Here is a 14,567-nt window from a genome sequence, read left to right as displayed (position 1 = left end):
ACTGATTAAACAAAAATCGTATGATCTGGTATTGTACGAGAAAAAAAATAGTGTTTGTCCCTAACAATCAGATTATCGTACGATCATTTCAAAAGCAGTATTTATTTTGTACGATTTCCTGCTTGTGTGTATGGGCCTTTAGGCAGGTGTGAAGAAATGCTGTCAAGTAAGAATAGTTTCAAAAATATATGTTTAAATTGTTTGTTTTTATAAAAAAAAATGTGAAGTGAGCGAACAAAAGTAAAATATAATTCAAATCAATATTTGTTGTTGACTTCCTTTTGGCTTAAAACCTGCATCAATTCTTCTAGGTACACTTGCTCAGTTTTTGAAGGAACTCAGCAAGTAGGTTGGAGAACTAACCACAGATCTTCTGTGGATGTAGGCTGCCTCAGTGCTGAGAAATACAGGCAGATACATCATGCCATACCATCAGGGAGGCGTGTGATCGCCCCCAAATTCTGCAGCAGGACAACGACCCCAAACCCCACAGAGCCCTGATCTCAACATTATCGAGTCAGTCTGGGATTACATGAAGAGGCAGAATTTTTTTTTGAGGCAGTCTACATCCACAGAAGATCTGACGGTAGTTCTACTGTTTGGAACACCAGTAATCTCGGGAATAATAGGGAATTAAAAGCCTTGATAGTGTGATATTGCTTTGAACGTTTTATTAAACAAATAAGAACAACCACCCAGTGGGCAACTCACATGTTCCAGGTGCGTTAGTGCACCACTCTGTGTATAGCATGAAATATTACAGCGGCTGGTTTTGGAATGGTGTATGTTTTCCTCCTAAGCAGGTAAACTGGTCGTGTCGTCCTGGCCCCTCCCCTACATATATCTACCTCGATATATCTTCATCAGGGGGAATTCCTATTACTATTCTTAGGTTTACAGTGCCTTGAAAAAGTGTTCATACCCCTTGAAATTTTCCACATTTTGTCATGTTAAAATCAAAAACTTAAATGTATTTTATTGGGATTTCATGTGATAGACCAACACAAAGTGGCACATAATTGTGAAGTAAAAGGAAAATGATAAATGGTTTTCCATTTTTTTTTTTTTTTTTTTTTACAAATATCTGAATTGTGTGGTGTGCATTTGTAAATACTTTGTAGAACCACCTTTCGCTGCAATTACAGCTGGAAGTCTTTTTTGGATATGTCTCTGCCATCTTTTCACATATAGAGAGTGACATTTTAGCACATATTTTTTTTGCAAAACAGCTCAAGCTCTGTCAGATTGAATGGAGAGCATCTGTAAACAGCAATTATCAAGCCACAGATTTTGACTTGGATTTAGGTCTGAACTTTGACTTGGCCATTCTAACACATGAATAAGATTTTATCTAAATCATTCCATTGTATCTCTGGCTGTATGTTTAGGGTCATTGACCTGCTGGAAGGTGAACCTTCGTCCCAGTCTCAAGACTTTTGCAGGCTCTTAACAGGTTTTTTTTTTTTAAGATTGTCTTGTATTTGGCTCCATCCATCTTCCCATCAACTCTGACCAGCTTCCCTGTCCCTGCTGAGGAGAAGCATCCCCACAACATGATGATGCCACCACCATGTTTCACAGTGGGGATGGTGTGTTAAGAGTAATGTACAGTGTTAGTTTTCCACCTTACATAGCCTTTTGCTAAAATTTTGGTCTCATTTGACCAGAGCACCTTCTTCCACATGTTTGCTGTGTCTCCCACATGTCTTTCCCAAGCTGCAAACGAGGCTTTTTACGTCTTTCTTTCAACAATGGCTTTCTTCTTGCCACTCCTCCTTAAAGGCCAGATTTGTGGAGTGCACAACTAATCGATGTCCTGTGGACAGATTCTCCCACCTGAGCTATGGATCTCTGCAGCTCCTCCAGAGTTACCATGGGCCTCTTGGCTGCTTCTCTGATTAATGCTCTCCTTGCCCGGCCTGTCGGTTTAGGTGGACGGCCATGTTTTGGTAGGATTGAAGTTGTGCCATACTCTTTCCGTTTTCAGATGATGGATTGAACAGTACTCCTGAGATGTTTAAAGCTTGGGATATTTTTTTAAAACCTGACCCTGCTTTAACGTTCCCCACAACTTTATCCCTGACCTGTCTGGTGTGTTCCTTGGCCTTCATGATGCTGTTTGTTTACTGAAGTTCTCTGACAAAACTCTGAGGGCTTCACAGAACAGCTGTATTTATACTTATATTAATTTACACGCAGGTGAACTATTTACTAATTTAGGTGACTTCTAAAGGCAATTGGTTCCACTAGATTTTAGTGGGGGGGGGGGGGTGTGGTCAAGCTGGCGACCTGAGTGGACGTGTCCATTTTTTCACGGGATCTACCTTTTAGTTCATCTTCGCTAATGTCCGGTGGCATCCAGGTATGAGAAGAGGCAAATCCAGCTCAGGAAGGAAAGGTGGATCCACTCCTAAGGCATCCCTCAGCAAAAGAAGCAGGCCCCACCAGCTGCCAAACAACCCTGACAGCCAAGGTTGACCTCCTTCTGACAGATTTTTAGGCTGATGCGGAGGGACATGGATAAACTCTGTGACTGGCTGGGTGAGGCTGAGCGGCATGTGGGAGACTCTGAGGACTCCATTCATATTATCGTGCTTTTATCCACACCCAACAGGGAAAAATAAAGGCCCTTGAGAGAAGACGGTGAAAACAGGAGCCGCAGGAATAATCGGAGGGTGGTAGGACTGCCAGAGGGAGCCAAGACCCTACAGTCTTTACAGAGACCCTTCTCCGCACCTTCCTCCCCCAGGCCTTGTTTTGCCATGGAGAGGGCCCACAGAATGACACCTGTACGAGGCCAACCGGGGGCCCCCCCGCGCACCCTCATTTTCAGTGATCTGAACTATCAGGATCGGGACCTGGCCCTTCGTGAAGCATGGAAAGTGGACGAGCTCCGGTTCGAGAATGCAAAGATTATGCTGATTTCAGACTACTTTCTTGTCCTGGGACACTGACCGGCAATCCTGGAGCCAGCTCTTGCCCTAACCACCCCCCTCACCTCCTTGAAGCTCCCATGCGGCACTCGGGAATGTTGTACCCAGTCCGTGGCCCCCCCGCCACTCAAAATGTATCCCCTACCGCTGCGGATGCATTCTTGGGGTGCTCCCCCTCATGGACAACTGGAGGGTATACCGGTAGACCCTTGCCCAGGGAGTTTATAGTTATAGGTGGTTTTTTTTTTTCACATATACATAGATCCCTAGTACCCTTTTTTTTGTATACAGGTTTACAGGCAGTTGCCTTCAGATTGAATTGACTTCAGATTGAGTCCACCTGAGTGTTCGGTGGTCGTTTCCTCCTCCATTTGCCCCATAGGAGACTTTTCTAGTGTGATGGGTCTGGTTATGTGGGGTTAAAAACTCATAGTTCCCCCAACGAACATGTGGGGTGGGCGGGGATGGGATTTTATGTTATGGCTGTTTTTTTTTCGTTTACTGTTACTGTATGCAGTGGTTTGCTGTGGATACCTTCACCAGCCCTTGTCATAACCGAAGGCTGGGTGTCCAATGCTTCAGAAGTAGATTGTTCTGTATTGTATGATGCTTGCCTCGCTCCAGGTCAACTTTGTCACTGCTCCCCTGGTGGTTATACTCCTGGGACTTAGTGATAAGATCAAGAGATCTTTAGTCATGGCTTATCTCAAAAAATATACCCCTCATATATGCATATTACAAGAGACCTACCTAGTGAGAAGTAAGGTTCTTAGCTTGAAAAAACGTGGGTATTCCACTACCACCATGCTACGTACTGCAGGTACGCCCGGGGGTTAGCATGCTAACTCATAAGACCTTTTCTTACAATTTGCTTGAATTTAGGATTGACCCGGAGGGGTAAGTACGTGTTGCTCCACGCTCTGGTAAACACTATTGAGATGTTGATTCTTGGTTTATATATACCGCCACCAGCTACAGTGTCCCTCTTAAAGTAGGCTGTCTCCAGGCATTGGCACTGGCTCTCCCCTGCACAGATGGACATCTCTCTATGGCCTGACAGACGTTTGGCGGTGAAGACACCCAACTGACAGCGCTATCCCCTGACTCAAAGATGCGCTGCTTAATTACAGTGCTGTAGTGTTTATGGCCTTGTATGTGTTTGCTATATTTGATAAGATTGTGGTACCTTGGACTATATGTGTCAAATTTTGATTAATAAACTTGCTTTTTTGGACAAAAAAAAAGAAGATGCGCTGCTTGGAAAATACTACCCCAGACCCCGGTCAGAAGGGTAAACCTCGTTAAAATGTCTGTGCTGCCTAAATTGTTGTATATATTTAGACAAACCCCGGTTCACATTCCGAACGCATTCTTTAGAAAAACTAGCTAGCTTGATTACTTAATTTAGTTGGAATGGTAGCATCCCTAGAATAGCCAAATCCACTCTGCAACTGCCTATCCACTTGGGAGGCCTTGCCCTACCCTGCTTTCTCAAATGCTATTGGGCTGCTGTCCTTGTCACACTCAGATGGTGGTTGTTGGAGGAGCCAGCCAATCCTGCATCCACACTGGAGGCAGTGTTGCTTGGGTCCTACTCTGAACTGTGGAATTTAAATGCATCATGGGCCTAGGTCCAACCCAAATATTACTCCCTAAATGCGGAGCACTCTAAGGGTTTGGGAGATTGTCAGACCAAGGCCCAGAAGCCCAACAGCTGGTCTCCCCGCACATCCTTGAGAGGGAATCCTCAGTTGTCGCATTTGCAATCTGTCCCGGATCCTGTGCTGTGGGCCCGCTTTGAAAATAGGAAATTGGCAGACAGTGTATCTCCTGCTGGCTTACTCATGTTTGACTTAAAAAGGCAACAAAGGTTACCTAATCGCATGTTTTTTAGGTATTTACAGCTCCGCCTTGCTTTTCGGTCCCAGTTCCCTCTATCCATTGTGATTGTAACAGGAAAACACACTACTGAATATATGCTACTGTCCTAATCCTTTTTCCAATAGATCACCGTTTTTGTACCATCTGCATTGATCTTTGCGACTGTTGTCAATGTAACCACTGCTTACTGGTTTTTGTTTTTATTGAAAATAAACGTTATGTTAAAAAAAAAAGATTTTAGTTGGGGATATCCGAGTAAAGGGGGCTGAATACAAATGCACGCCATACTTTTTTGGTTGTAACATGACAAAATTTGGAAAATTTCAAGAAGTAGGAATACCTTTTCAAGGCACTGTAGATATCTTGGATACCTTTTTATATACATTTTAAACCACCATTGGCATTTGCTGTTTTGAGAATTATGCCATTGTATCTAATTTTTTTTTTTTTTTTCTTTAGTGCCATTCAGGAATAATGGGTGGAGGTCATTATGTTACTTATGCCAAAAATCCAAATGGAAAATGGTACTGCTACAATGACAGCAGTTGTAAGGTAAGATATATTTTTATTTAATTTACCTCCAATATAATAAATAATAATATCGGGTAATATTTCTATATAGCAATGCATTACTATTCTCCGCGTTGTATTTTATTTAAAACTCTGTGCTTAGAAAATTAAAATTTGCATTGTGAGTTTTTTTACTGTTAAATTCAGGCACCATTTATTATTAAAATATGCTATTCACTCCATTTTTAAGGAAGGTATTTGATTAGAATAATAAATATTTGTATTGGTGCACTCGTAAAGTTTATTTAAAACATTGTAAATTGTCAAGCCATGCTTTTACAAAATGGCTGATCATCATATAGTCTTATAAATGCTGGCTTTCACCTTTTACAACTGAAAAACCTAAAGCTCTGGGGAAAACGCAGGCCTGTATATCTATTCTCAGTAATAACTGAATTCTTTGTAGGAGTTGGGTAAAATAAATCCCAATCCTTTTGTGTGCAGACATGACTCCAACATAAATGGTCCCCAGTTTGATTGGTCACATACGGCCTGATACTGTCTGCTTTATGTGAGATGAAGGCTCCACAGCTGTCATCTTTATATGTCTTGCCTCTACATGTAATTCCTTTAATAGGTCACTATCACCAAATTAAGAAATCAAAACATTGGCCCAGATTCAAGAAGCAATTGCGTCTGCGTAACCATAGTTACGCAGCGCAATTGCTTACTTGCGCCGGCGTTTCGAATGCTCCTGATTCAGGAACCTCGATACGCCGACTGCAGCCTAAGATATGACTAGCATAAGGCTCTTATGCCAGTCATATCGTAGGCTGCATTCTTACGATGGCCGCTAGGGGACGTTCCCGTAGTGGTCAGCGTATAGTATGCAAATTGCATACTAACGCCGATTCACTACCCTACGCGAGTCCTGCGTACGCAGTTTACGTCGTTTGCGTACGTCGGGTTTCGCGTAAGGCTGCTCCTGCTAATAGCAGGGGCAGCCAATGCTACGTATACCCGTCGTTCCCGCGTCGCAAAGTTTAAATTGTACGCCGTTTGCGTAAGTAAATCGTGAATGGCGCTGGACACCATTCGCGTTCACTTTGAAGCAAATGACGTCCTTGCGACGTCATTTGCCGCAGTGCACGTCGGGAAAGTTTCCCGACGGAGCATGCGCACTACGTACGGCGCGGGAACGCGCCTAATTGAAATGATCCACGCCCCCTACGGGATCATTTAAATTACGCGCCCTTACGCCGAGCATTTTTTGAGGAGCGCCCATGCAAATTACGTGGCTACTGCTTCGTGAATGAAGCTTAGCGCAAATAATTTGCGGGGGCGCAGGGCAAAAACGGGACGCTGCGCCTCTGTAAGAAGTGCGCAGCGGTACCTGAATCTGCCCCATTGCATTTTTGAATATCACTATTATATAGATCGAAACATAATAAGCTGGCCACTGACATGAGATGATAGCTGCCCAATCTGTCCATTTTTAGCTAAACCAGTTAAAGAGGAATTAAACCCTGATGGCTTTTACTTCCTCTTTTGCGCACAGCAAACCCTGCAAATTAAAAAAGTAATGGGCATCGCATACTAGCCCATTATGTGACACTTACCTGCAAACGAATCCAGCGCTGTCCCCTGTGCAGGCTGCATCCATCTTCTCGCCCCTCTTCCTTCTGGGGCCGCAGGCTCTGGCTCTGTGATTGGCTGGAGCTGCGTGAGGTCACTCCCTCACATTCGAGCAGGACCCACTGGTAACGGCACAGTCTAACTCAGGTGTCTCAAACTGGCGGCCCTCCAGCTGTTGCAAAACTACAAGTCCAATGAGGCATTGCAAGAAGGACAGTTACCAGCATGACTCCCACAGGCAGAGGCATGATGGGACTTGTAGTTTTACAACAGCTGGAGGGCCACCAGTTTGAGACCCTTGGTCTAACTGAAGCAACGGCACAAGGTGCTATTGCTTCAGTGCGCATGTGCCGATGATTTGATAATTCCAGAAGAGGAGAGGGCTTTGATGTGCAAGGAGGGAGGGGGCTGTGTTAGAGAAATGACTTTTCTGAAGCAGTCAGTTTCTATTCACACAGCATGCCTAAAACTATTCAGAAATATATATTGCAGTTACTGATCAAGTGACCAGCACAGTCAACCCTTTTACTGCCCCCAACTTTACTGTGTTATGGTGGGGCAGTTAAAATAGATAAAGGTTGACCTGTGTCCACAAGTTTGCTTTCTAGTACTCATGCAGTCTGTGTCGTTCATATAGAAGAGATATGGACGGCTTTAAAGACACCCAATATCCTAAATATGTTACTGCGCGGTGAACTCACTTACCTAACACTTACACACAACCCTTCCTCTCCCTAGGCATACCTTGCTCTTCTAGTGTTTTGGGACTGCTGACTACTTCTCAGTGTAAAAGTAACATGGGAGTGCTTAGCTCTAAGCACTTCTGGATTCAGAACTGTCAAAATTCCAGCTGTCGAAGCCAGGTACAGAACAGATTGGGATTGCTTTGTCATTAATCTGCATGACCTACAGGCAGAGCTAGTGTTAGACCCCTAAATAAGTACCTGTCATCTATCACATAAGTTGGCTTACCAGAATAAATAGCGCAACCAGACAAATTTTGATCCATGTAAGGCCTGCTTAACCCTTTGGCGCCGGCCTTATGTAAACATGTGGCCTCTCGTGCTTGGTCCTTAGCGCAGAGGGGCCGCATATTTGCGTGAATTTCTGCCAATACACCTGTGCCAAGAGCTTGCTCACTTCTGGCACAGATACCGTTGCCTAACCGAAAGCTCCTGATCGCTCCTTGCGATCTGGACTTTTTGGATCACATGACCACCATGACAGCCATGTGATCTTAAGCCCTGCCCCCATCCTGGCATTATAAACCTCTTAAAGGGCCGGGAGGCGGCACTGCTAAGAGGTTAAGATAGCGTTCCCACCATTAAACTATTATTATTAAGGCAGTTAATGGCAGCTGTTCCAGGCTATCTGCTTTCCATCTTTTGAGCTTTTAAAAAAAAAAGTAAAATTGACTTGCCTCACAGTATGTCTGAATGCATGTCTGGTAACTGTAATGACCACCCTAACCATTTTTATGTAAATCTTAATTGTAAACAGGAACTACATCCTGACGAAATCGACACAGACTCGGCCTATATTCTTTTCTATGAACAGCAAGGGGTGGACTATGCACAATTCCTGCCAAAGATTGATGGGAAAAAGATGGCAGACACTAGCAGCATGGATGAAGACTTTGAATCAGACTATAAAAAATATTGTGTGCTTCAGTAGCATGGCTGTGCTTCCAGTTTGTTCAGCTCATACATTGGAGGAAGATTAGAAAATGGATGGTGAATCTTTTTTTTTTAAAAGTCATTAATCAATCTAAACATACTAGTGTTGAGGTCACCAATGCATGTAGGGCCATTCAACAAAACTAGACAATAGGGTAACATGACATTGCTGTTTTAAATTATACTAAGTTGGTTTTATGTTTATTTTAAATATTTTTTTCCCTTTTTACTTTTTTGAAAAGAGTGCATAAGGGCAACATAATTATCATACAATTTTCCTAAGCCACAAGGATATTTTTAGTAAAGGGTTGGAAACTGTGTGATATAAAGAGTATTGTACAATGTCTCCATCTATATATTAGGACAATTTGGAATTCATGTAATAGTGAAATGATGTGCAATACCTCTTAATAACTAATCAGAGTTCAACCCCTAGCTGCTTTATGTAGCCAAAGCAATTAATGTTTTTTAATTGCTTGCTATGCGTAGATGGCACATACATACTCCTTACCCTGATATTAAGGTAATTCCATCATTAGAAATACAGTGGCGGTCATTCTTCTAAAACTGTTTGGTTTGTTATGCTGTCCCGCTGTTTTAAATGCTTTGAGTCACTTACACGAAACAAGTATTTAAATTCACAAAATAATGTTTGTTCAGGTTGTTGACTCAAATTATTGAACAAGCGAGTCAGCATGATGGCTTACAAACTGGTATTTTTAGAAGAAGCTTTAAAAATGGCAGCTCATTTGTTTCTCCCTGGACATGTTTCCCTATAAATGTAGTTTTGTATGTTCTTTCTATCTGGGAACTATCATGGCATGCAAGCAAAATGTATTTCACAATTTTCCTTGGGAAAAACTCAGAGGTGTGTACTTGGGAACTAGATCTTCAGGGATTTTGTGGTCTTTGCTTTTATGTCTGTGGACTATTTGCAGATTGTAAAATGGCAAATGCACTACCAATAGTGCACATGTTCTAGTAAAAGTAAGCATTGCACTTTATTATCAAATTTTTTTTAGGATGCAGGCATACATTTTGAGTTGCGTTTTTTTAAACGCTTTTTTTTTTTTTTTATATATATATATATATATGAAGTACACACTCAACTTGAATAGTAATAGAAATTAAAGTTAATCCATTCTTAAAACAAAAAGCAAACAGTTGGAAAAACCTAGGAAATGGCACTATACACAAGGACAACAGACTGTCATACATGTTCTTTCACATTTAGTGCTTGCTTTATTTGTATGTTACTCAACCTAAGCACAAATAATGAAATATTTGAATTGAATAGAGTTTTTTTTTTTTTACACCTTTATATCAAACATTATTTATCTTTTGTTAAAAATAGATGCAAACAAATTAGAAATATTTGATGGATTACTTGGTTAAATCATAATTCTATTTATACTGAAATTCCAAATCTTCTTTCAATCCCACCATTCAGTAACACAGAGGGTCCCCACCCCCAAAAGATATTTTTCTGTTTATGCTGTCCTCTAGACTAAAGACCATGTTTTGTGTTTTATAATTGTGTTATTGTACCAATTATTTACGTGAATGAAGGAGCAAAAAATTGCAGCTCCAAGTAAATATGGCAGAGTGAAACCCCTCGATTTTAATGTTATGAGAAATCACAAGCATACACAGTTTTTCACCTTTAATTGGAAATCCTGATTCATTTGTGAAAAAAACTAAAAGTTTCCATGTGCTGGACTTCATGAATTGGCTTCCTGGCCAAAGACAGACTGGTGCTCTTCAAACACCATCTTTGTGTGCAACAAAAACCTAACAATAATCTACTTGTTTGCTGGTGCCATTGAATGTCTCCTGTTTAGTGCCACACTGCAGAATATAATAATATTAACAAACTTTCCTGTACATCTTGGTTCCGTTTCCCCAAATTCCTTCTCAGTATCGTGAACAAAACTCTTCTTGCACTACTTGTACGTCTTTTTTTTTTTTTTTATTGGAACGCTCATTTTGCAGTGACTATCCTGAACCATGCCATCCTATAGAAAACTAACAATATTTGAGGTCTGTTTATCCAATGTCCTACAAAATGTACTGCAGATAGAACAGAGGTACATATTCACGTACAGATACTTGATGATTTCATTTTCCACACAACTTGGCCTTAAAGAAACTGCAATCTTTAAATATTTGCAGCTGTTCTTTTAACACTCAAGCTACATAAGGGAAATGTGATGTGCTTCCTGATAATTTTTTAGAGTATGTTAATGACTCCTCTGACAGTGTAGATGTCAAACGTGTGATCCTGAAAGTCTTGAATTTGGACTTTAGGCATTTGGACAGTGTCCTAGTTTTATTTTCTTCCACAACTCCCTATGCAGTTTACATGATTAGCATGCACAAATGCACCCTTAATATTCTGATTATCTTTTTAATGTCACCCCATGCATGATAAAAAAAAAACCTTATAACTGACACTGTAAGGCTGAAGGTGGCCAGCTTTAGTGTTTCTCAGGGACATTTTCAATGTGCCCTGCAAGTGAAAAAACAAATCTAATTTATTTAAAGGGATTTTTATCTCATGTTGTTAATCTTTACTATTCTCAAACTACTTCATGAACCTACTCCTTGTGATTATGTTGTATTCTTCAAATGTGGCAGAAAATGACAGTGCAGATGCAGAACATAGCAGCTAATTACAGCTGTTATTTTTGTAGAGCACTAAAAAAGTACAGTGTATAAATGTTAACAATTGGAAACCTGCTCATACCTTGCTTTAAAGTGAAATTGTACAGACTATACACTTTTAAAGTACAAGTATAGTTTAATATATTCTAAACAAGCAGTAAATCCAAGTCTTTATTTACTTGTGTAGCTATATGCATTGAGGAGAAATTAATCTTCAAAGTTGACAACAGGGACATTGAAACCCCAGCTATTTTCTGTGGAGAGCAGAATTTTGTCAACTTGCCGCCCTTTAGATGTAAACACACAGCAGTTTTGTTAATCTGTTAGAAACCAACTAAAGCCCACTTTGAAGTATTTTTTATAATTTTTGAGGAATTTAAGAATTGCTTCACAGTACAAGCAGCTCAAGGTCAGGGATGGTCCATTCTAATGATGCTTGTTAAGAATATGTAAATAATATAATGTCTGAACACAAATGTGCTTTAAAACAAGCTTCTGGATCTTTCACCTCTGTTTGATTCACTCGTTAAACCAATTCTTGTTTGCTGGGTGATAGGAGAAAGTAGTGATAGGTGAAAATAGTTACAAAGGGAAACATATCATAACATATCATAACATCTGTTACCTGTCAGGAGCTTCTCTTGCTAGAGTCCTATATTTGCTGTTTTCCAGTGTATTTGGGGGCAGATCTTTCCCTGATAGTGATATCTGAGAAGTTTCAGCTACTTCTAGGAGTTGTGCAATGTAGCCTCCAGAACTGGATGGGAGTGACAAGTAACGTTCCTCCTGATAGCTTTTTCTTAAACACTGTTTAATATATTTAGCTTCATAATCTTTCAGATGTATGTTTGCATTAAAGATTGAAAGTTCCAAGCTTAGTAAAAAATTAAATGAAGCTTCTATATTTTAAATTGTCAGATCACCCCTTCAAGTAGTATGTTTTTCACATTTTTTAATTGTCAAATAACTTTTTACTACTCTAGTTCTTTGCATCCACGTGAACCTTTATTGCAGTTGTCACAATAGTATCCAAAGTAATTTTTTAAGGGGTTTTCTTTAATCAAATCATTATCATTTATTTATTTATTTTTCATTTAAGAACCTTCCTAATTGACCTATTGCTCGTTCCAGCCATTCATGCTTTTTGCCATTCATGCTTTCTAGCCATGTCTTCATATGAGAAAGTGTCAAAGCCCTCACTAAAACTTGTTTCTTATTGCCATTGCTGTGCTTTCACAAAGTGCAGATTGGAGTGATTGTGCCACGGGAGGCCTCTATTATAAGAGGTAATTTTGTGTCTTCACTGTACATTTACCAACCAACTGCTTCGGGGGGGGAGGGAGGGGGGGGGTTTGTTTCCAGAAATTATGAAGATTCTCTATTTGTGATTCCTTCATGCAGTAACGTGAAGGTATACACCTGTACCATAGCACCTTGTTAAAGGTTTTACCTGCAGTGGCATGGCACAACCATACAATGCACAAGTTCTGTAAATGATCGGCTGTTATGGAAAGTTCAGACCAGAGCACTAAGCAGCCAAATGTTCTGTGCTAGGCGGGAACCCTGCTGTATTACTACACAGTGTTAGTCATATGCAGATCAGTGCCATTTATTCCTTGTAAAATTACTAGGTAATTCTCCTCTTAAATTTGTGTTGTTAAATACAGTTCACTCCATCTCTACATTATTATAAATATATTTATATATTCTTTGCTCCCTTTTTTTAAGTAAAAATTTAAGTTTCCACACTACTGCAGGGTATTGATAGTTGTATGCTGTGTCTACTTCGTATTACGGTTTTTCGCTTCTCCTATGTATTACAAGATTAGCATACCCTACCTACGATAGAGTATATAGGGTTTTAAATTGTGTAATCAAATTTCTGATACTCACACAGGCAACACCTAATTCTGCTGCCAGATTGTAGGCCCATGATGAGGTATGGTCAATAACAGTGCGTGGTTCTCCCCATCTTCACTTCAGTGAGCTGCACGCTTGTTTCGCTGTGAAATAAGAAAAATATTTGTTCCTTTGATAAACCTGCGTAAAACCTACTCGGTTACTGGTGAAAATAAATATTTATTGTAAAATTGTAGAGGTCATGTATAACCCAATATATTACAATAATGTAATGTGAACAGCAGCAGTGGTAGCCAATTGGGCAATCCAGTTTTAAGAATTTAGGATAAAAAACGTAAGGAATAGTCATAAACCGACAAATGTCTACTCAACACAGGTGCAAAGATATGTAGTTAGCCTTGATCACACTGTCGCACACCACCTTCCATAACTTGCCTAACCAATTAGAACAGCATACCTATTTCTCTACTTCCATCCTTCTTGCTGGAAAGTCTTCTCGTTTAGGATGTACCCATAACGTGTCCAATTTTCACCAACTGGTTAAACCATATGTTGAACTGAAGGAGGAATAGGCCTCTGGCTGCTTTGGATTACTCCATTTCCCTTTAAGTGCTTCCACAGTCTTTAGAGCCCTTTTGTTACCTTTTGTTAGTACAATTGATAATGTTTTTTTAATTCAGTTTTGTAACTAACGTGTGCATTTGTTTTGTAAAACATGGAGTTCTGTAGGCAGGAGTCTGTCAATAACTTTTCCAGGAAACATTTTTTCCGTGTGAAGGATTAACGGTCAAAAGTGTCGGCCTCATAATGCCCATTTTCTCTCTTCTTACCAAGTGATCCTGCTTGTGTCTGTCAAATTCATTATCCATTACTAGCATTTGCCAGTACTCAAACACACCATAATGTGTTTCTTTAAAATTTATTGGTTCAAAATGTGAATAAATGACAGTATATCAATTACTTATGAACAAACCACAGTGGGGAAAATGTGGCTGTTCTTGAAATAAAGACTTAATCATATTTATGTTGGTAGCACATTTTATGTATTTTTTTTTTTTTTTTTAAATCGTATTTGTTTTATATTTGGTTGTAATTATTTTTTTAAATTATACAAGCTCAGATTAGCAGGACATTTATTAAATTAACTGTAAACGATGTTCACTTTGTAAATTCTTGTATAAAAATATTGACAATGCACTGACTTTAGAAAGATTTATATGTACATACGCTCTCTGTAAATAATATAGTGTTGATGTTATTGAAATATGAAATGTATAAAAAAAGTATTGGTAATTGTACATGGAGTGAACCCTGTTTATCTGTAACTATTATTCCAACAAATTAAAAGCTGTGGATGCAGAGGTTATTTTCTGGAGACTGAAGTTTTTGTGTTCTGTTACTTTAAAAC

The 14,567-nt window shown here is 39.9% G+C and overlaps 1 protein-coding gene across 2 annotated transcripts in view; it reads left to right on the top strand.

The window, feature by feature from the left end:
• The window catches only part of USP32 (ubiquitin specific peptidase 32), a 265,092-nt gene extending 250,558 nt beyond the window's left edge, over positions 1–14,534 (top strand). For both annotated transcript variants that reach the window (XM_040336910.1, XM_040336911.1), the window contains exons 33-34: positions 5,274–5,366; positions 8,460–14,534. In XM_040336910.1, coding sequence (XP_040192844.1) covers positions 5,274–5,366; positions 8,460–8,633 — 267 coding nt within the window. In that variant the 3' untranslated portion in view covers positions 8,634–14,534. The remainder of the gene's footprint in view (positions 1–5,273; positions 5,367–8,459) is intronic.
• The last annotated feature ends 33 nt before the right edge of the window (positions 14,535–14,567 follow it).

The sequence above is a fragment of the Rana temporaria genome, chromosome 2 (genome assembly GCF_905171775.1).
Source record: "Rana temporaria chromosome 2, aRanTem1.1, whole genome shotgun sequence".
Lineage (NCBI taxonomy): Eukaryota > Metazoa > Chordata > Amphibia > Anura > Ranidae > Rana > Rana temporaria.
The sequence above is the reverse complement of the archived record's forward strand: the minus strand, read 5'-3'. Positions and strand labels throughout refer to the sequence as shown.